This window comes from Saimiri boliviensis, chromosome 17 (genome assembly GCF_048565385.1).
Source record: "Saimiri boliviensis isolate mSaiBol1 chromosome 17, mSaiBol1.pri, whole genome shotgun sequence".
Lineage (NCBI taxonomy): Eukaryota > Metazoa > Chordata > Mammalia > Primates > Cebidae > Saimiri > Saimiri boliviensis.
In genome coordinates this window covers 46447259-46469366 of record NC_133465.1, presented here as the reverse complement: position 1 = coordinate 46469366, position 22108 = coordinate 46447259, and the positions used below count along the sequence as shown (strand labels likewise).

Sequence of the window (22108 nt, the reverse complement as noted above, 5' to 3'; positions counted from 1 at the left end):
AATAAACATAGTAAGTGCTGAGTGTAGAGCAGTGAGCAATCAGACAAGGCAAAACTGCTGAAACAACTATAATACTCTACTCAAAAATAGTACTTTTCAGAGTTGAAGAATCAGAGGGAAAAGAAATATGCAACATCCTAATGGCAAGGTTTTAAGACCCTTGAAAATGCAAATTCCAGTATCGATCTGGAAAATGCATTCATTCTCCACCTTTCACCAGTGCATTTCACAGCTGCTTCTGAAGCTGTATTCCACTATAAGGTATGTTTGATCAGGACTGGATTTCACATTGGATTGGTTTTTCCAAAGGAACCAAATGGTTTACATTGGATTTTCCAAAGGACACAAATAGAAAAGATGAAGGAAGAACTTAAAAATGCTTAAGATTTAGGAGGAAGTATTTAATGTATCCATTCAGCAATCATTCATTGTCTTCCTACTGTGTACAAGATGCCAGGCAGTCCCGGGAATACAGGCAACAGACTAACGTGGAGGAGAAAAATTCCTTATGACAAGCAAACTCTACTCCACCCAGCTTTCTTTTTCATATCACAAATATTTAATGAAAATGATTATTCAATTATTTCTATATCAATGAATTTTCATTATACATAAATCATCCACTTGTTGAGCTGGCCAAAAACCTGGGGGGAGGCCCCCAATTTTGAGTGGAGAAAGTGAACTTTTCAACTGCGATACCCATCTCACAGCCTATAAAAGGTTAGCTTTCTGGCTTACTGGCACACTTGTGGCCACCTTCCCCAGGCTATGGATCTCTCCAACAGCAGCATGTCTCTCTCAGTGCGCACCCCCGGACTACCCCGGCGGCTCTCCTCGCAGAGTGTGATAGCAGGCAGACCCAGGGGCATGTCTGCTTCCAGTGTTAGCAGCGGCTACGGGGGAAGCGCCTTTGGCTTTGGAGCCAGCTCTGGGGGAGGCTTTTCTGCTGCTTCCATGTTTGGTTCTAGTTCTGGCTTTGGGGTTGGCTCTGCAAGTTCCATGGCAGGAGGACTGGGTGCTGGTTATGGGAGAGCCCTGGGTGGAGGTGGCTTTGGAGGGCTGGGGTTGGGATTTGCAGGGAGCCCAGGAGGTGGCTCTCTAGGTATTCTCTCTGGCAATGATGGAGGCCTTCTTTCTGGATCAGAAAAGGAAACTATGCAAAATCTTAATGATAGATTAGCTTCCTACCTGGATAAGGTTCGAGCTCTAGAAGAGGCTAATACTGAGCTAGAGAACAAAATTCGAGAATGGTATGAAACACGAGGAACTGGGGCTGGAGATTCTTCACAGAACGATTACAGCAAGTATTATCCACTGATTGAAGATCTCAGGAATAAGGTAAGATGATGTCTTTCAGAGAGGCTTTGGGAATTTCATTTTCCTTTTTACCATTACCATATCTTACAATGATAATCACCTACAACTTTGATATTTTCCAATATGGCTATACTTGCAGCAATTTTCTCACCCCAGGTTGTTTCATTCCATTTCATCATTTACCAAGAAGTGATTGTATTTCCTTTATCTTTCTGTAGGAAATCTATATTTCTTTAATTCTTAATATTACTTTATACAGACATTGTCTTAAAGAAATGAAACTCTCTTAAGCTCTACATAAAAAGCATGTAGCATCACCATTTTTACCTTTGCGTCAAAAACATATTTGTATAATGCTAGTTTTTTAGGGCTTCATCTTGCGTGTGTCCCTTTCTTCTGCCAGATCATTTCAGCCAGCATTGGAAACGCCCAGCTCCTCTTGCAGATCGACAATGCGAGACTGGCCGCCGAGGACTTCAGGATGAAGTGAGTGGAATAAACGGAGGATGGCGGGCATGTCCCACCATGGCTTCTGCCCTCCTGTCCTACCTTCACTGATATAAAATATTTTCAATCTTCTGAAGTTCACATGCTCCATATATTTAGTGTTTTGGTAAATTCACATAGGGCATTCTAAAAAGTAATCAGAATCTAATGGAATTCAGATTAAATGTCCTTAAATTATAAGTTGCTTAAACCCAGGGCTATGGATCACCATATTTGTAGTGTGCTACTGACTCCTGACTAACACCATAATTCTGCCAGTGTCTTAAACCTCAATTTTCCATGTATCAAAATGAGTTGTTAATTTTTCGCCAAGGGGTTCAATGAAACCAGCGTTTTCCTAAAGACATATGCAATGGAAAGATTACCCATGTACTAATTTTTATATTCTTCCTCCTTTTCCATGCTCAACTCTCCCAGACACAAGGAAGAAGTACTAATTTCCTTTTTGCTTCACGAAATTTCCACACACACACACACACACACACACACACACAGAGGAAGTTGCAATGGCCATGGTCCTGAACCTGTAAAATCTTGGTAAAAGCCACTAAAGAAGTATCAGTGTTTTCAGTTAAATCATGAATGTTAAGCAAAAAGAGCAACTTATTTTCAATGCTTTTAGAAATTCCACTTAGAGAGGGGCTGCTGCTGTTTATAGCCACGGCAGCCAGCTAGAGGGAAAATTATTCCCTGGGATGCTGTGCTATTGGGATTCATAGCTGGTAGAAAAGTACTGCCTCACTGATTTTTCACTTTTCTTCTCCTCTCCAACTGAACTGTAAACAATAGTGGGGGGAAAAAAAAGAAAGGAAAAACACAAAGGCAAAAACCGCATCATACACTACAGTGCTGCCATTATTAAGTAGTTGCACAGATTTAAGCAAGAAATTGACCTGAAGATCAGTGGCTTTGTTCAAATGGTTTTGTTGATTCCCTAGACTGTTGTGCACTTGGTTTTCAGGTATGAGAACGAACTGGCCCTGCGCCAGGGTGTAGAAGCCGATATCAACGGCCTGCGCAGGGTGCTGGACGAGCTGACCATGACCAGGACGGATCTGGAGATGCAGGTCGAGAGCCTGAATGAGGAGCTGGCCTACATGAAGAAGAACCACGAGGAGGTGAGGCAGACAGGGCAGCCTCACTCAGCTGCTTTTTTTTTCTCCCAGACTCAAAAATTATAATTTCAAATTTAGAAATCTGGAGTCGGGACAAGTACGGAGAACACATTGTTTCCCTGTTAAAATGGCCATTTGTTTGGATTTCTGTGTGATGTGTGTGTGGTGGTGGTGGTGGTGATGGTGGTTCCTATTAAGGCTTAACAAATTAGAGGCGCTTCCTGATTTTGTCAATTTCATCATAAGGCAATGACAACAGGAATGCTAACTGTACTAATTCCGTGATTTAAAAAAAAAAAAAAAAAAAAAAAAAACTGAGTAGGCCAGGTGCAGTGGTTCATGCCTGTAATCCCAGCACTTTGGGAGGCTGAGGCAGGCAGATCACAAGCTCAGGAGATCGAGACCAGCCTGGCCAACATGGTGAAACCCCCATCTCTACTAAAAATACGAAAATTAGTTGGGCATGATGGCAGGCACCTGTAATCCCAGCTACTTGGGAGCCTGAGGCAGGAGAATCACTTGAACCTGGGAGGTGGAGGCTGCAGTGAGCCAAGATCGTGCCACTGCACTTCAGCCTGATGACAGAGCAAGACTCTGTCTCAAAAAAAAAAAAAAAAAAAAAGTCCTTAAAGAAAAAACTGAGTATTTTAAAAGTTAAAGAACAAAAGTCTACCAATAATATATAATGTGATATATGTTGGAGAAATTGGTTATACTTAGCATAATGCACAGACAGAGAACTCTGATGTCTCAAAGTGCGTACTGGAGGCTGGGGAAGGAAGCAATGCTGGCAATAGGAAGTTTCTACTAGATTTTCAGTGATTGTGGCACAGTGTGCAAGCCTGGGTACTGTCTGCAGCCCTGTTTGGCAGCTGTAGGGGAAAACCCCAGTAAGTACCCATCAGGCCTCCTTTCATGTAAAGGCTACGGCCCCTCAAACAGCAGGGCCAACTTATCCATTAGACATAGCAGGCACAGCTCCCAGGGTCTGTGGTAATTTCAGGGATCCAGCAACATGTCTTAAGTTCTTGTAAAATCAGAAGAAAAATAGAAATTTTTAGGTTCAAAAAGTTTTAATATATTGTGTTAATATATTTGCCCTTATACCAACAGTCATAAAATAGAATTTTTAAGAGAGAGGGAGGGAGAGAGAGAGAGAGAGAGAGAGTGTGTGTGTGTGTGTGTGTGTGTGTGTGTGTGTGTGAAGAGGCGCAGGAGGACAAAAGTATCCAGGGCCCACGAAGTCACAAGGGGCCCCTATGCCCCTCTCTCTCACATGCTGTCTCCAGGAGCTCCAAAGCTTCCGAGTGGGCGGCCCAGGCGAGGTCAGCGTGGAAATGGACGCTGCCCCCGGAGTGGACCTCACTAGGCTCCTCAACGATATGCGGGCGCAGTATGAAACCATCGCTGAGCAGAATCGGAAGGACGCTGAAGCCTGGTTCATTGAAAAGGTAACACAAACAACAAAGCCTTTGATACATTCACAGGAAGGCCTGCGAGGGAGCGTGACTCTCGAGTCCCCTGGCTGTCTTTACTGTTGCAGAGCGGGGAGCTCAGGAAGGAGATCAGCACCAACACCGAGCAGCTTCAGTCCAGCAAGAGCGAGGTCACCGACCTGCGTCGCGCCGTTCAGAACCTGGAGATCGAGCTGCAGTCCCAGCTCGCCATGGTAGGCTCGTGCGCAAAAAAGATGCAGCATCCTTTGGACTTCCAAAGAAAATGCTGCGTCCAAATTACATTAGCCCGTTGGCTGCCCTCCTCTTTTCGGTCCCCTCCATCGTTCTGTCTCTACCGTTTCCCTCCCACGTGCAGAAGAAATCCCTGGAGGACTCGTTGGCCGAAGCCGAGGGCGATTACTGCGCGCAGCTGTCCCAGGTGCAGCAACTCATCAGCAACCTGGAGGCGCAGCTGCTGCAGGTGCGCGCGGACGCAGAGCGCCAGAACGTGGACCACCAGCGGCTGCTCAACGTCAAGGCCCGCCTGGAGCTGGAGATTGAGACCTACCGCCGCCTGCTGGACGGGGAGGCCCAAGGGTGAGCAGACGACAGAGGCTGCAAACACCTTCAGGGGCTGACCAAGCGTGGACAGCAGAAATAGAAGGAATGGGGTTTTAGTTGACAGAAAAACAAACAAAAGTCTAGTAAAGATATATCTGGGTTTTACTTTGCAAAGTGTTTTCACCCATTATCTTGCTTGACAATTCAAAAAATGCTGCAGTGAACAAAGGCACCAGGTCAGAAGCAGATTGTAAATGAGCACTCCTTGTGCTACAAAGCCACTCACTCAATTTCCGATATCAAAGACCGGATGATAAGAAGGACACATAATAGCCATCTGAACCGCCTACTCTAACAAGCTTTCCAAAAGTGACCAGAGCCTGGACTAACTGGAAGAACCCAGGCCTACAAATTGGGAGTTCAAGACCAGTCTGAACAACATAGAGGGACCCCCGTCTCTAAGAAACATTAATAATAATAATGTAGATAAAAACTGGGATGAAGATGTCAGGGTTTGTGGATTAAGTTAAAAGAATTAAGTTAACTAAGTTAATTTCTGAGACCAGGTCTTCTGTTAAAAGCCAGGTTGCTTCACTTTTTGATGTCATCTCCTTTTTCTTACAGTGATGGTTTGGATGAAAGTTTATTTGTGACAGACTCCAAATCACAAGCACAGTCCATTGATTCCTCTAAAGGTATGCGGAAACCCTAGAATCACCTAGAATAAGTCAGAATCACATTTATTAGTGCAAAACCTGTAAGATCTCATTGAACACTGCATTATTGTTCATTTTAAGTATATTTATATGCTGAGCCAAGGAAAAATATTTATGCATTCCTGCACAAAATGAGTAGTCTGTACTGTATTAAAACTTTTGGGGGCCTGGACACATGGCTCATGCCTGTAAACTCATAGCTCTGGGAAACTGAGGTGGGAGGATCACTTGAGGCCAGGAGTTCATGACCCATCTGACAACAGGGAAACAAAAAATTAGGAAAACAAATAGCTGGTGTGGTGGTGCATGCCTATGATCTCAGCTACTCTGGAGGCTGAGGCAGGAGGACCACTTGAGCCCAGGAGTTAGAGGTTATAGTGAGCTATGATCATGCCACCGCACTCTGACCGGAGCAACAGAGCAAGACCCTGTCTCTAAGAAAATTAGAATTAAAATTAAAATTGCAAAATAAAGAATTGGCAATCCCAGGAGGGAAAAAGCCTACCCTGCTACAAGGCATTATGATCACCATAACCACCTTTGAAATGTTCTCTTTTTTAATGTTTTCATGTGTATACAAGGCAACACTGAATAAATTTCATGTTCATTGAATAAAACACATTTTTAAGAAGTAAAAGGTACTTTTGAAAGTTTAATTAGATGGACTGTATCAACTGATGCTTAATTTAGAAGCCTGTATTAAACAACCAATGTTGGAATAATCTTTGAAACACTAACTTTTGCCCCCTTATTCCATTTTTATCTTTAGACCCAACCAAAACCAGAAAAATCAAGACAGTTGTGCAGGAGATGGTGAATGGTGAGGTGGTCTCATCTCAAGTTCAGGAAATTGAAGAACTAATGTAAAATGTCACAAGATCTGCCCCATGATTGGCTCCTTAGGAAGAAGAAATTTGTAAATAGAAATTATTCCTTTCTGTATTAGTGCAATATTTTGTCGGTTTCATTTTCTTTTGATTCCCTAATCACACTGAGTCCTTTTTGCCCATCTGAACCAATATCCAGTCACAAGTCATTTTGATCATGTTGATCCCTGTAACAAATCAAAATTACCTTATATCTTTCTGGACATGGAGTAGTCTTTTAATGAACTTTCTTCTGGTAACCTGCAATGTTTTTTAATCATAGAGCTTTAATCAAGTAGTATTGTTTTAGTAGAGTTAATTGTAATAAAAGATGAATGGTAATAATGTGAAATGTATGCCTTCTTGATTCCAACAGTAATGTCAAGGGCATAGAGAGAAGTTTTCAAAATACTAATAATAAAATCGAGGCTCGGAATGATGACTCGAACCTATAATCCCAGCACTTTGGGATGCTGAGAGGCAGGATGATTGCTTGAGGCCAGGCGTTCAGGACCAGCCTGGATAACACAGAGAGACCCCATCTCTACAAACACTAATAATAATAATAACGTATCTAAAAACTGGAATGAGGATGTCAGGGTTTGAGGATTAAGTTAAAAGAAGATCCTTTTAGAACTTCCTTCCTTTTTATGTAAGCCCATTAAGGCTGTAGCAAAATTAAATTGTCTACTACAGCAGTTGAGAATTGTCCTATTCATGTTCTAGCACCATTTTCCAGGCGGTCAAGAAACGCTGGGCCCTGACAGTGTGCCAGTTTAGAGGCTCACTGATGAACAAGATCTGGTCTTTGCCTTGAGGAGCTCAGGGTTGAGGACAGAGATAAACATCTACCAGGAATGGTTTACAGTGAGATTGGTTGAATTGAAGTTCAAAGGACACATGGAGGGAGAAATGAACAATTTTCCAGGAAGGGCAATAAAATGCTACATATAGAAATCATCCAGGCAGACAAGGGAGAAAGGGAACAGGGCAAATACATGTGAAAAGACAGAGTGTATGTACAAACGTTGCTCTGCTCTCCCTTCCCCTATCAGGCAGCAGTGAGGTCCAGGGTGGGGTCATTATTGGGGCAGGTTAGACTTGCAAGTCAATAACAGAAATCATGTTCTGCATTAGGGAAAAAGGCAGCCAAAGTCTAAGACTGAATAGATGGTGGCTCAACATGGGTTGCCAAATTCAAAACTCTAAAAGGAAAATGGGCAAAATTTAATGATTAAAAGCCTGGGCTCTAACATCACACTGGGATCAATTTCTGGCTCTGCTACTTAATAACAAGCAACATGTTCCTCAGTTTTTTAAAGTGGAAATGTCAGCGATGGCTGCACCTGCTTCATGGCATGGGTTTTGTGAAGATGAAATGAGGTAGTGTACCTAAAGCACTAGGAACCCGCAATGTACTGGCATCTAGAAAGTACTCAACATTTGTGTCTTACTGTTATTTACTGTATGGAACCAAAATGGGATGAAGAAACAAGGAGATGTGGTGAGCAAGGCGTGTCAAAGGAGCAGAAGGGAGAGGGAGGGTTGTGCTAGACTGGAGGAATTCCAGAGCTGAGTCCAAGAGCCAATGACTAGTCATCCAACTTAAGCTGATTTGCTTCAGTATGCAGTTTTTCCTTTTAATATTATTTATATGGCCAGATGCAATAGCTCACGTCTGTAATCTCAACACTTTGGGAGGCCGACATAGGCAGACTGCTTGGGCCCAGGAGTTCAAGACCAGCCTGGACAACATGGTAAAACCCTGTCTCAAAAAAAAAAAAAAAATTAGCCAGGTGTAGGGGTGCACACCTGTAGTCCCAGCTACTTGAGAGGGTGAGGTGGGAAGATTACCTGAGCCTAGGGAGGTCGAGAATGCAGTGAGCTGTTAGCATGCCACTGCACTCCAGCCTGGGCAATAGAGTAAGACCTTGTCTCAAAAAAAAGAAAAGAAAAAAAGATTCTTTAAAGGTTTCAGATCCTCCACTTATCTCACTTTATTATACACTCAGCTCTCTTGGTTTAGCCCTCACCTTCCAGCACACATTCCAGGGTGACTTTACCTTTCAGACTCAAAGGATGATCAAGGTCTCTGAACAAGCGCCACAGTCCCCAAGTAATAAATAAAGGATTTTACTTCCCCAGTGCCCAAAAGTGCCTGCAAATAGTTACTGTTTTAAATAACATCTGTTTTCCTTACATCAGAATGGTGTGAGACCCAAAGGAGAAAGGATTTTTGCACAAGTATAAATGCAGGGGTCATTTATTAGCTAGTACCGTAGTTTCTCAGCATTCCCTTCTCTTGGAAATTATTTTCCACAAAGCTCCCAGAGGCATCACTAAATAAGCAGCTTTTCCTCAGACTTCTCTCTGTGACTGAATGTTGGCTCAATCCTCTTGTCTTCTCTCTACACTCCCCGCTCCAGGTAACTCATCAAATCACTCCCCAGCCTCTCCTCCCCAATCTAATCCCATGGTTTTAATACCATCTACACATTGGTGACTTCCGTGGCAGCCTCCAGGATGGCTCCAGTGATCCCTGCCTCCTGGTCTTCATTCCCTCGTGTAATCCCCTCCCACAATGAACAAGGAGCAGATTTATTAAAGAAGTGATGGTATACGACCTCCAAAGACAGGTTCTTCCATGGCTTCCTGGATTGTACTCTCTGAGGGATGTCAGCTACTGGCAAGGTTATATCATGGGGACGAACACTATCCGGAAAAAAAAAAATCGTGATTTCACAAAATTCCCCACTGAAGCTCCAATGGCTAGGATTTCATGGCACAGCCAGCAAGACCCAAATAACAGTCCTTTTCTGATACTATCTCAGCCAAAATATCCTGTAAGTCTTCACTTGGCAAAGGAAGCATTACATTTCTAATTATGTAAGTTCACGTTGCCTATTCTCACAAGAAATGCAACCAGCACAGCATCTATCAGTTCCTTCAGGCTGCTAGAACAAAATACCTCGGACTGGGTGGCTTAAAAATGAGTCACTGGCTGGGCGCAGTGACTGACACCTGTAATCCCAGCACTTTGGGAGGCCAAGGCTGGCAGATCGCAGCACTCGGGGAGGCTATAACCCGTAGTCCCAGCTACTCAGGAGGATGAGGCAGGAGAATCTCTTGAACCCAGGAGGCAGAGGTTGCAGTGAGGTGAGATTGCGCCACTGCACTCCAGCCTGGCAACAGAGCGAGACTCTGTCTCAAAACATAAAATAATAAATAAATAAATAAACTAATCCTGCGTGTGCAAGTCACTTGAGATGTGTTGATACTGGAAGGTTTATCTTTTAAAACAAGAAAGAAAAAAAGCAAACCTTTTAAAATGAGCCACTTAATAAACTGAAATTGTCTTATTTAACTAATAATCAGGAGTTCAAGACCAGCCTCGCCACCATGATGAAACCCTGTCTCTATGAAAAATACAAAAATTAAGTGGCATGGTGGTGCACACCTGTAGTCCCAGCTGCTAGGGAGGCTGAGGCAGGCGAATCGCTTGAACCTGGGAGGCAGAGGTTGCAGTGAGTCAAGCTCTCGCCACTGCACTCCAGCCTGGGCAACAGAGAGACTCCGTCTCCAAAAAGAAAAAATCTCAGAGAGAGAGAAAGAGAGAAACATTCTCATAGTTCTGGAGGCAGCTTCAGTGTCTGATAAGGGCCCACTTTCTGGATCATACACAGCTTCTTCTCGACATATCCTCACATGGCAGAAGGGGCAAAGCAACTCCCTGGGGCCTCATTTATAAGGACAATAATCCCCTTTGCCAGGGCTCCACCCTCATGACCTAATCCACTCTCAAAGGCCCTACCTCCTAATACCCAGGCACTGGTGATTAGGTCTCAACATACAAATTTAGGGGGACAAAAACTTTCAGACCATACCAACATCCTTCTGAGAGTCTAGCCCTCACGCACTAGGCCACAAGCCCTAATTCAACACAGATGTGAGATGTCCCTTCCGACTCAGCAAATAATGAATTGCAGAAGTGGAAGGTCCGTCTTTAAAGAACTGCTAAGAAAAAAACCTGAATAAAGAATGCTATAGCAAAAGACAAAAATATTGTTTATGATTATCCTAAAATCTAAAATTTAACAAATTTAAATTTTTACTTTTATATGCATATGTTGTGTGTATAAGCTAATGGAAGGTCTGGAAAATATTGTGTATATTATGAACTGTTACAGTAGTTATCTGTTGGGGATTAGCAAGGGGTTTGAAGAATTCCTTCATTAAAATGTTTGACAAACAGCATATATGACTCTGATGATCAGAAAAAATAAGTAAATTTTATTCTCCCAAACAAATGGCTTTGCAAATGGGTCACAGCAGGAAGGAACCGCCTAGAAAAACAGCCGTAGGGTGCCAAAGCTTTATTTCTTTAGGCTTTGTAAGAGTGCCATCTTCTGGAGTCTCAGGAAATGAACCTTAAAATAACCCTTGCCGGGCGCGGTGGCTCACACCTATAATCCCAGCACTTTTGGAAGCCAAAGCGGGTGGATCACTTGAGGTCAGGAGTTTGAGACCAGCCTGGCCAACATGGTGAAACCCTGTCTCTACTAAAAATACAAAACTTAGCCGAGCGTGGTGGCACGTGCCTGTAGTCCCAGCTACTTGGGAGGCTGAGGCAGGAGAATCACTTGAACCCGGGAGGCGGAGGTTGCTGTGAGCCGAGATTGTGCAATTGGACTCCAGCCTCGGCAACATAGCAAGACTCTGTCTCGAAAAATAAAACAAAATGAATAAAAAATAAGTAAACTAACCCTGCATGTTCAAGTCACTTGAGATGTGTTGATACAAGAAGGCTTATCTTTTAAAACAAGAAAAAAGCAAACCCTTTAAAATGATCAACTTAATAAATTAAAATTGCCTTATTTAACTAATAATTAGTTTCCAAAAAGTTCACCAGTAAGGAGGCAGTTCGATAAGGCATAAAGTAAAAAAGAAAGTTAGTAATTATTTAGAGTGAAGAAAACCAACCAATCAATAACTACTCAGGTTTTAAAAATATTCTCAAATATCAAATGAAAATGAATTTTTATTCATATAGCTGAGTAAATGATTTTTTTATGGGATAGTAAATGTTTCTTAAATCTTGGAACTGAATCCAAGATTGTGCTAAGCTAAAGAAATCAGACACAAAAGAATACATACTATATGATTCCATTTATATGAAACTTTCAGAAAGATAAAATCTCATCTATAGTGACAGAAATAAACTCAGTGGCCACCTGAGCTGAAAGGTGTGGAGGAATGGGGATTAACTGGTTACCCTGGAAGGGGCACCCGAGAGCCTTTGGGACTGATGGAAGTGTGCTGTATCTTGATTGTGGTGATGGGTCCATTTGGCAAGCCTCTTCAAACTGTACATTTCAGATGAATATATTTCATTATAAGTACATCTTAACTCAATAAAGTCAATTTTAAAATAATAATTGAATAGTCTTTCTTCCGATGATACTGTCCAAAGGCACAGAGAAGCCATGTAGGATCATCAGTGCTGTACTAGGGTGAGCTGGCTCTTAACCACTGATCAGTAAATATTCAGGAATTTTCCAAGCTGGCAGCTTGAAACTGACCACTATGGGAATATTTACGCAATGGAACTTGGGCTTTTAAAAATATGTTTCCCAGAAAACTGTTTTACACCAGTACACCACTACACCACTGAGCACAGAGGTTAAAAGTACAATTCAGATGAGAAATATTAAGTTTATGAATACTGGTGAATGCTGAGTGTATGACAGAACATATTGTTTGCTAGGAAGAACAATGACAAGGAAAACCTAGCTGCTGCCACCTCCCCCGCCCACCCATAAATAGAAAACTACTTGGGGCATTCCAAAACGGCAGAACAATGTATCACTATCATACACCGGTTGAAACAATTCTTTGAGGTATCTGACCCTGCCCCCGTGGCTCCCTCGTGGAGAACACCTTTTAGCTTGTTTGTAATCAGTGGTAAGCCGGTAGCAGCTGCCTACTCGGTAGATGTTTGTGTTATCAGAAAACACAGAACACCTGTTTATTAATATTAATCACCTGTTCAGAGAGAATAAGTACATGGATCAGAATTTGCTCGGGGCCTTTAGCCCTGAATGCTGTCAGCCCCTGAGGCTCTCAGCTGGGAAGGCTGCTGGCCCCTCTGATAGACCCACTTTGCTGTTCTATCTGGGTGTCCGCCCTCCGTTTCCTTCAACACGACCTGGGTGGGGGTCTCTCCTGCTGAGCTGGTACTCAGTATTCAGAGGCCTGAGTTTGGGTCCCAGGTCTGCCACTTTCTAATGGTTTTATTTGCCCCTCTGTTCTTTAGTTCTCTGCTCCCTAAAATCAAGGCAAAATAAATATCTACTTCACACCATAATTAGGAGAATTCTGTGGATCAATTCACACTTGGCATGTAGTAAGCACTAAATATTCCCTGCTATTATTGTGCAAAGAAAAAAAAAAGCCTCTCTACAACTAAAGAAATTAACTGGTTTACATATTTCCCCTAGACAAATTTATTCTTTTTCTTCCCTTCATGCACAATCCTAAACTATTCCAGTTTCGAAAAGAAAATGTGCACTTTTCTCACCCAACATATGGGGAGGGGAGGATAATATTTATCTTCCCTCTAACACAAATTGTGAGCATCAAATAAGCCAATGTCTGTGAAGGAACTTAACAAGTCATAAAGCACTTTGGAAGTATAAGATTTGCTCTTTTAGAGACGGGGGTCGCTCTTTGTCACCCAGGCTAGAGTGCAGTGGTGTGATAATAGCTCACTGCAGCCTCAAACTCCTGGGCTCAAGTGATTCTCCCACCTCAGACTCCTGCCATTCTAGTCAAATGTCAGATGCCTGATGACAGGTGCCATAGTACCTGTGTAAACTGCTAATAGTAATGTCGCTGCTCAAATTGAAGGGGAGGATTCTACAACTAAATACAGAATATATAAAATAAATTTTAGAAAACCTTACCACTCTTGGGAATTGTCATTGACAATTTTAGGGTTTATTTCTTAAATTAGCATAATATATCAGAATTATAAATAAATGCAATGCTTTACACACATGCAATAAATTGTTTGCAAAATTCAGAATAGATATTTTAACTTCGTAGACTGTAAAAACACGAGCATCAAGCTTTCCAGGAAAAAAAAAATTCTGCATACCACTCTTCTTTAGAATTAAATCCATTGCAAATTTTAGTTGCTAAAAGATGTCATTTTTGTTTCACTATGTATATATTCTTAATGAAATGCAACTTTTTCTTCAAAATCTTGGAACAAGTACACAATTTAGAAGCAGACCTCTGAATAAACCACCCTGACAAAACAGTCCACAGGCAGCAGTGGGATCTAATCAAAGCTATTTAGATGGTATGTCAGGCTTTCTCAGTGAGTCATCATCTTACTAGAACAAGTTACTTAACTTGAGATGACTCACCCTGTACGAAAAGACAACAATAAGATCACATATCATCACATTAGCCTGGCATTTTGAAATCCTTAAAACACCGTAAACGCAGGTCATTAGGACCTTGGTTGGCCAGAATATGGTCATTTTAGTTACTGACTTACACTTACTGATCTCCTGAAGTTATATATACACTACCAAGTTTCTGCTAAGTGTACTCATTTTGAAATGCTTCATTCATTCGCAAACAACATGGGATTTTAAAGAAATCACGCAGGCTGCAATTTCACATTTCAAACAGAGCAACAAGTATAGCTTTTTTGACATGCTGAAGTGTCATTTTTATTTTTTTAACAGCATTCGGTTGGCATATTGAGGTCTACCAGTGGGGCATCACATATGCATTTATTTGTGTATTCATTCTGTAACTACAATAGGTTCATTGCCTGGATGTTCACAGCAAGTCAATACCCAGAGGCACCAGGTTGCAACAGCGACAGAGGTTTAGTGGTACGTCTGCCAAACAAGGAGAAAAGGGGAAACCTCTCAAATTTGTCTTCCCGGGGACTCTGGGGCTAGGGTTTTTAAGAGTTTTGGAGCGAGCCAAAGCGCAGAGATTGCTGATTAGTTGAAGAGTATGGGGTGAAGTCCCCGGACGGGGAGAGGAAGAAACTGTACTCTCATGCTCATCTGGTTTGTCTGTGGGAGTCTTTAAATTGGTCGGGGTTAGCAGTTCCACTGTTATTCAGGATCTGCCTAAGCAATTCTTAAACAAAAGCCTCATGATTCTAACATTAGAAATCCTTTCCACAGGAACAATGGGGATGCAAATGGTCAGCATCTAAGGTTACGTGATTTTTAGGTTACAAGGAATGGTCAAAGTGCAGCTTGATTAAAGCTTAATTGTAACTACATTTCTGTCCAGAATTCTCATTTCCGTGAGGAGGGCTTCAATTCCTTCAACAAACATTTACTTAGCACCAACTATATGTAAGTCTCTACAGTCTATTGAAAATAACCTCAGTTTTTATGAGCGAAAGGCAAATACATGATAAAGTTGCATATAGTTTTTACATTGTATGTTACATTTTTACATGGGATAAAAGCACCAAGGTGCTTTATGGTGTTTTCACTGGATACCCATTTTAAACAGTCTTATGATTGTGGATGATAATTTTAATGTTCCCTAGCTTATCTACTATGTGACTACCTTATCTAATATGTGACTGAGTAGGCTGATAAATAATAACATAAATCTTTATCATTAAAAAAATACAAATATATATCATCAGCATCCAGTAAAGAGAGAGAATCCTGAACAAAAACCGCAGAATTCGATCCGGGTTAATCAGAATCCCGCAGTGGTGTTACAGGAAAGCAAAACAGTGAAGTCCATTTCTCAGTGAAGTCATTACTCAGAGGCTGGGGGGTAAGAAAAAGTGCTGCTGGGGATGTGAAGTTAGGAGAATTTCACTCAGTTTCCCTCCGTGAGTCTGGAAGGTGTTTTTACAGCTTGCAGAGCTGAAGGAGCTAGAACTGAATGCTGGCCAACGGTTAGATGAGAACTGCTCAAGGGCAAGGAAGGTCTCAGTAGGGAGGAGAACCTGATGAAAGTTTTAGTCATCATTATCATGATTATCTGTCACCTGCAGGGTACACAGGGAACAGTTGCATGACAGAGGAGATAATTTCTGAGGAGTTAAAGGACAATATAATATTAAAACACCAAAGACACAAAGCTGAAGTAGCAGGTTACACAATTATTTGTCAATTTGTCCAGAGGGAGGCATTTTAACTGCACTTTCCAAAGCATTGACACTCTGAAAACTTAATCATATAAAACTACATTCCCAAGATGGATAATAGGTATCATAAAACACTTGCTATACACATATATCCAAATATCTTATATCTTTATGATAATTATCTGTGAACTAAAAATCTATTTAGGATCATTATGGGTCATTTAACTTGTTTCATTTTGTCAGAAAAAAAAGTCACCAAATAAGCATTATTATTATTATTATTATATTATTTTGAGATCGAGTCTCACTTTGTCACCAGGCTGGAGTATAGTGTCATGATCTTGGTTCACTGCAACTTTCGCCTCCTGGGTTCAAGCTATTCTCCTGCCTCAGCCTCCTGAGTAGCTGGCACTACAAGCACGCACCACCATGCCCAGCTATTTTTTTTTTTTTTTTCTTAGTAGAGACGGGGTTTCACCATGTTGGCCAGGATGGTGTCTATCTCCTGACCTCGTGATCCACCCACCTAGGCCCCCCAAAGTGCTGGGATTACAGGTGTGAGCCCCCACACCTGGCCAAGAAAGCATTATTTTAACTGACTTTTACATTTTAGTCAAATTAAACTTTAACCAAACAATACAAGAAAAATGATTCTTCTATCAATGTTGGTCTAAAAGCCTTCAATTGTAGCTTTTTAACTAGGTCAAGCTCCATGATCCTGAATCCCTAGATGTATTTATTCATTCATTCAACAGGTACCTAAGCATATCCTGGCCATATCTGGCATTTTGCTTCCTCGTCCAAGCTACTACTCATATCTCTCACCCAACTGACCACACAGCTTCCACCTGCACCCACCTCCCTTCCACTCTCTCCACCACAGCTGGGGGGATCATTTGAAAAAGGCTGATCTAGTTACTCCATTGCTTAAAACCCTTCAAAGGCTTCCTATTGTCCTTGAAATGAAGGCCAAAACTCAGCAAGGTGTGGCCTGGCCCCTTCTTCCCCCTCTCAAATTGTGTGCCTCCTCTCTCTCTATCTTCACCAAACCTACTGGCCTTGTTTATTTTTGATATATTTAAGGTGTACAGTATATGAAATTTTGATATACATACACTGAGTGACAGCATTATTACAGTCAAGTAATTCTAAGGTGATGCTCCCTCCCACTCTGGCAGCTTCTGACAGACTATCCCTCTTAACCTAGAATGAGCCTCCTCCCCCATTTTGGCCAGGCTAACTCCTAGTCACCAGTCAGGTCCTAATTCAAATGCCCCCTCATTAACCAAATCAGGTTCGCCTATTCTACCCTCTCATAGAATACTGTAGTTATCCTTCACAGCTCTTAGCACAATTTGCAATTCTTCATTTATTTGTGTGAATATTGAAATAATGTCTGGCTCTACCACTGTACTCTCCCTAAGGGCAGGGGCCATGTCTGTTTTGCCCTCCACTGTAGCCCTGGCATCCGTCTAGTACAGTGCATAAAGCAGTACATATAAACTACTGAATATGAGACAATCGATACCTGTTGACTATACGTGCACAGAATATGTACAAATGCAGCTGGACACAGTGGCTCATGCCTGTAAACCCAGCACTTTGGGAGGCTGAGGTGGGTGGGTCATGAGGTCAGAAGATCTAGACCAGCCCGGCCAACAAGGGGAAACCCCGTCTCTACTAAAATACAAAAAAAAAAGTAGCCGGGTGTGGTGGGGGGCAACTGTAATCCCAGGTACTCAGGAGGCTGAGGCAGAAGAATCACTTGAAATGGGAAGGCGGAGGTTGCAATGAGTCGAGTTTGTGCCATTGCACTCCAGCCTGGGCAACGAGAGCAAAAAAACTCTGTCTCAAAAAAAAAAAAAAAAAAAGGAAAGGAAAAAGTAAGAAACATGTACAAATGCTAGACGATTCATTCAATAAAAGCCAGAATAACGCCTGTATTACTCTCCTGAGATCAAGTGATCTGTCTGCCTCAGTCGCCCAATGTGCTGGGATTACAGGCATAAGCCACTGCACTGGGCCACCTGTGTTACTCTCTAGGTACCATCGAAAGCACTCAATAAACATTTATTGCACAAACACTGAATGGTGGCAATATATTTCTTCTATTATTTTCTTGAAATACTCATCGGATTTTTATCTATTGATTTCTTAACTCCAAATTTTCCAACACTTAGCTTTGGAAAGACTCAACGAACAAACTCTACCTTATCAAGGCACAGCAGCTGAGCAGTGGCCACCACAAAGGAGGCAGAGGATGCCTTGCAGAGATTCCATTTGAATCTATTTGTTTTGGTGACTGTGTTTCAAATATGCTTGCATCACATGAAATGTAATTCCACTTACTTTCTTCCCCTTAAATCTTAATAAAGGAATTAGGCTAGCTGTTTGGGACTAAAAAAAATCCATCAAAAAGTTGTTTGCATTTTACTGAGATATTTGTTGAATTCAATTAATGTTTCCAGAAAAACCTCAAGATACCTGTCACTCTACAGGGACATAAAATTTTCTTATCTAATATGTACAATCTTTAACTTGACAATTTCACAAGGCAAATGGATATAAATTAACTTGACAATTTCACAAGGCAATATTGATATAAATCATTGCTCAGTATCTGGTGACTCAGTAGAAAGTGATCTTCAGTTTCAACAATGAGTCTTTGAATTTATGATTCTTTTCCTTAAGGAAATTAACCTGAGGACTTTTTCCCATACATCCAAAGAATACTAGAAGTTGTTTTCAAAACATAGAGTAACTTGATTTCCATGTAGTATTTATAAGAAAAGAAAGTATCTGTAGATATTCACTTACAAAGGCAACCTTGGAATCCTCTAATTCATCATTAAAGGGTGCTTTGTATGTAGGCAATCATCTAACTATAGGTATAAAACTGACTTCTCTTAAAATGACTGATGGAATAATGGCTTTGCATGAAAATACTGAGTCAGAAAAAGTAATACTCTTGGCAGTCTAGATCAAAATAGAACTTGTTTCCCTAACAGAGGTGTTCAGTCTAAAAAAAAAAAATACTTTTCTCTCTTCTTGGTGTTCTAGCGGTTAGGAATAAAAATTAAAAATAAACACAATACACTTTTCTCTCAATCAAACTAATATAGACTGGGCACTATGGAAGCAAATGCAAGCAGACTAGTCAGGTATGAAAATAACCTTACCTTGCTTCAGGTATAAAGTGACCTGCCATAGAAGTTTGGAAGGAGAGAATATAAAGGGGCTAAGGTATGAGGACCACTCTTACAGCAGAAAGGCATCTGAGCAGAGCCTTGAGGAGTACATAGAATTTCAATATATGGTATTAAATGGGAGAGGATCGGCAAGAATGGACCAAAGAGCATGCCCTCTGGAGTGCCTTCCCATAAGACGAAGTACTCATCTCATCAGCTAAGAACCCTAAGTTCCTTGACCCAGGTAGTCTGCGCTTCCTTTTTAGAAGACAAATTTGTGTATCTCATTCCTCCTCAAAGGCTGGGCCTTGTACTATTGTCCATCCAGAAATAAGTCCCCAGTACTTAACGCAGCATCTGGCAGAATGTAAGCGTGCCAAATAGATGTAGGTTGAAATGATGTTTAGAAACATCACATTAGGTTTACACATTGTTAACACATGATCGAAAAATTCAGGTAAATGGATTGGCTAAAATCCAATGAAAACTATCAATTAAGCCTATCATTTGGTACAGCTTAAAAGAAAAGCCTATGTGGATTGAATTTTTCATTTTGGATCCAATTATGCTGTCACATAGGTACAGCTCTACTATATGAGTCACCCAACGTTCTATTAATCAAATCTGGAATAATAATATAATAACGTGTTTTAATCATTCTAATATAGCAAATGAGACACTGGGAAACAAAACCAACACTATTGTAATGTGCCCACCGATCACTCCTCACTGGGGACTGTGTCCTGCTCGGCAGTGGGATAACAGCAACACCTAAGAGTTGAACAAGCCGGAAGAAAAACTATGAATTGTCAGGGAGAGTCAGCTTAAAGGGAAATAAAAATCCAAGGCGTATTGCTAGATTTTGCAATAACTACATGTGGCAATACAGAAATGTGATTTTAATTGGAGGAGTAAGATAATTATAGCTTGCAAGCCAGCCAGCTAATCTAAGTGACAAACTTTGGCCCCACGCCCATGAAAAGAGGGTGAACCCCAAAAGGGAGTTTATCAAGTTTCCATTACAAATGTGTTCAAGACACCTGAGCCACCCTGAAACCAAACCCCGAAACCAAGGCGTGGGGGTAGGGGGTTATATGTTGCTGATAATTAAATTTAAATAATTTCTGTAAATTTAAATATGAAAACAACAAATTCTGTGTTATATCTTTGGAATTAGCATCGTGCTGCTGATCAAATGCAATGGTATAAAACACAGTTAGCAGGCGTTCCTGAAAAAATATTCCTTGAGCTAATACTAGAAACAGAAAAAGGGGTCAGGTTAATCCTATGGATTTAGAAGTGATCCAAGTAAAGGCAACTTACATGATAATGGAAGTGAAAAACATGTCATCTAAGGAACATTTGAATGAACTTGATGATCCATAACCTGGAAAATAAAAGACGTGGAAAGGTAGAGTAATCTTGTCAAATACCTAAAAGATTCCCCATCAGCAAAGCGATATTCTGTGTGGCAGATTTCAGTTAAACAGAAAGGTAAAATTTTTTTAATAATTAGAGCACTTAAAAGGTAGATGGAGTGGTGGCCAGGCGCAGTGGCTCACACCTGTATTCCCAGCACTTTGGGAGGCCAAGGCAGGTGGATCACAAGGTTAGATCAAGATGATCCTGGCCAACATGGTGAAACCCCGTCTCTACAAAATACAAAAAATTAGCCAGGCATGGTGGTGCATGCCTGTAGTCTCAACTACTTGGGAGGCTAAGGCAGAATCGCTTGAACCTGGGAGATGAAGTTTGCAGTGAGCTGAGATTGAGCCAATGCACTCCACCCTGGCGACAGAGGGAGATTCTATCGCAAAAAAAAAAAAAAAAAAAAAAAAAAAAAGAAAGAAAAAAGAAAGAAAGGAAAAGGAAAAGGAAAAAAAGGTAGAGTGCTTTGTGAGACAATGAGTTTCTTGTCACTATTAAATATTCCAGTAGAGACTGGAGACATCTGATAAGGGGTTCTGTTTGGTGTTTAATATTTAACAAGAGAAGCAAGAAAGGACAGACATCTGTGAGTACCCACTATGAGAAGACACTTTGTATGTGTTATCTAAATTGGTAGACTCAAATTTACGAATTGGATATTACTTCTCACATGAAGATTAAAAGAGATTAGGTAATTTACCATACACCCTGTAATAGGCAATGCTAGAAAGGTGAAGCCTGGTAATGACCTCTAATGTCCTTTGCAAATTCTGTCTGGTTGAAGTCATCACAGTGAATGCATTACGTAGTGGTCTAGACAATTCTATCCTGATAATTTGTCTATTTATCCAGTCTGGCATTATTTCTGTCAGAGTTTCCAGAGACTTTTCGCCAAAGAGCATATTAGCTTCCCCCACGACATTAAAGTCAAAGATAAATCATCTTTTAGGTTATTTCCAGCTGAATTCTGTAATTTTGATGACCAGAATTCCTTGCAATTCATTTAAACTAGAAAGGGCAGAGTTTTTGTTCACATGGGTCAATTCAGGCAATTGGTTGTGGGTTTCCTGGATTACTTTTATTAAGAATAATTCTGCAGCCAGTGTAGGTTCAGCAGGAAGATGTGTAATCAATTAGTAATGTCTGACATGAGTACGGGCAGGAGAGTGGCAGCAAGAATGACTTGTGTTTGTACTCTCTAAGCTTCACATTTCCTAAAACTGTTTTTTCTATTTTTAATCATCAGCTCTTGAGTGAATACAGTGAGTAAATTACTTTACCAACTAACTGTTGAAAGTAATACTTAATGATAGTCTTCCTAACGCCACTCATGGAGGGTACAGGAATACGTAATGAAGCAAACAAAAGGTTGCCCACGAGACTAGGCTGATTATCAAAAGGGCTTCTTAAATATACATTTGATATAAATTTGAATTACTTGAAAAAACTTATACCACAGTCTAGATTCTGTTCCTCATAGCCCTGCAGGTCCAGAAACTAGACACCAGGCCCAGAGGTAACCCGACACTTGATGACAGACTTACAATGACTATTCACGCAACGCTGATGCATAGATTAGAATGTCAATTTACCGGCAATGAGGAGTATATCTTTCCAGGTGTCCAAGCCTATTTTCCTGAGCACTCACTTCCCTGCACATTCACCACAATGGCACTTCTAAAATGTAGACTTTTTTCAGTCATTTCTAGTGATACCATATGCCTGTTCTTTATGATAAGTTCCCAATGATAAAGTGTAAATGGCTCGTCCAACAGATGGCTTTCTATGTTACTGATGTGAGATCTTAAACCGTGGCTCTTATTTTTTAT

The 22108-nt window shown here is 41.1% G+C and overlaps 1 protein-coding gene across 1 annotated transcript; it reads left to right on the top strand.

Moving 5' to 3' along the window:
* Positions 1-746: 746 nt before the first annotated feature.
* KRT12 (keratin 12) lies at positions 747-6519 on the top strand. The gene is made up of 8 exons (XM_003942785.4): positions 747-1338; positions 1721-1803; positions 2786-2942; positions 4229-4390; positions 4483-4608; positions 4752-4972; positions 5561-5631; positions 6422-6519. Exons 1-8 carry the CDS (start codon positions 769-771, stop codon positions 6517-6519), a joined length of 1488 nt encoding a protein of 495 aa, XP_003942834.2. The 5' UTR covers positions 747-768.
* The last annotated feature ends 15589 nt before the right edge of the window (positions 6520-22108 follow it).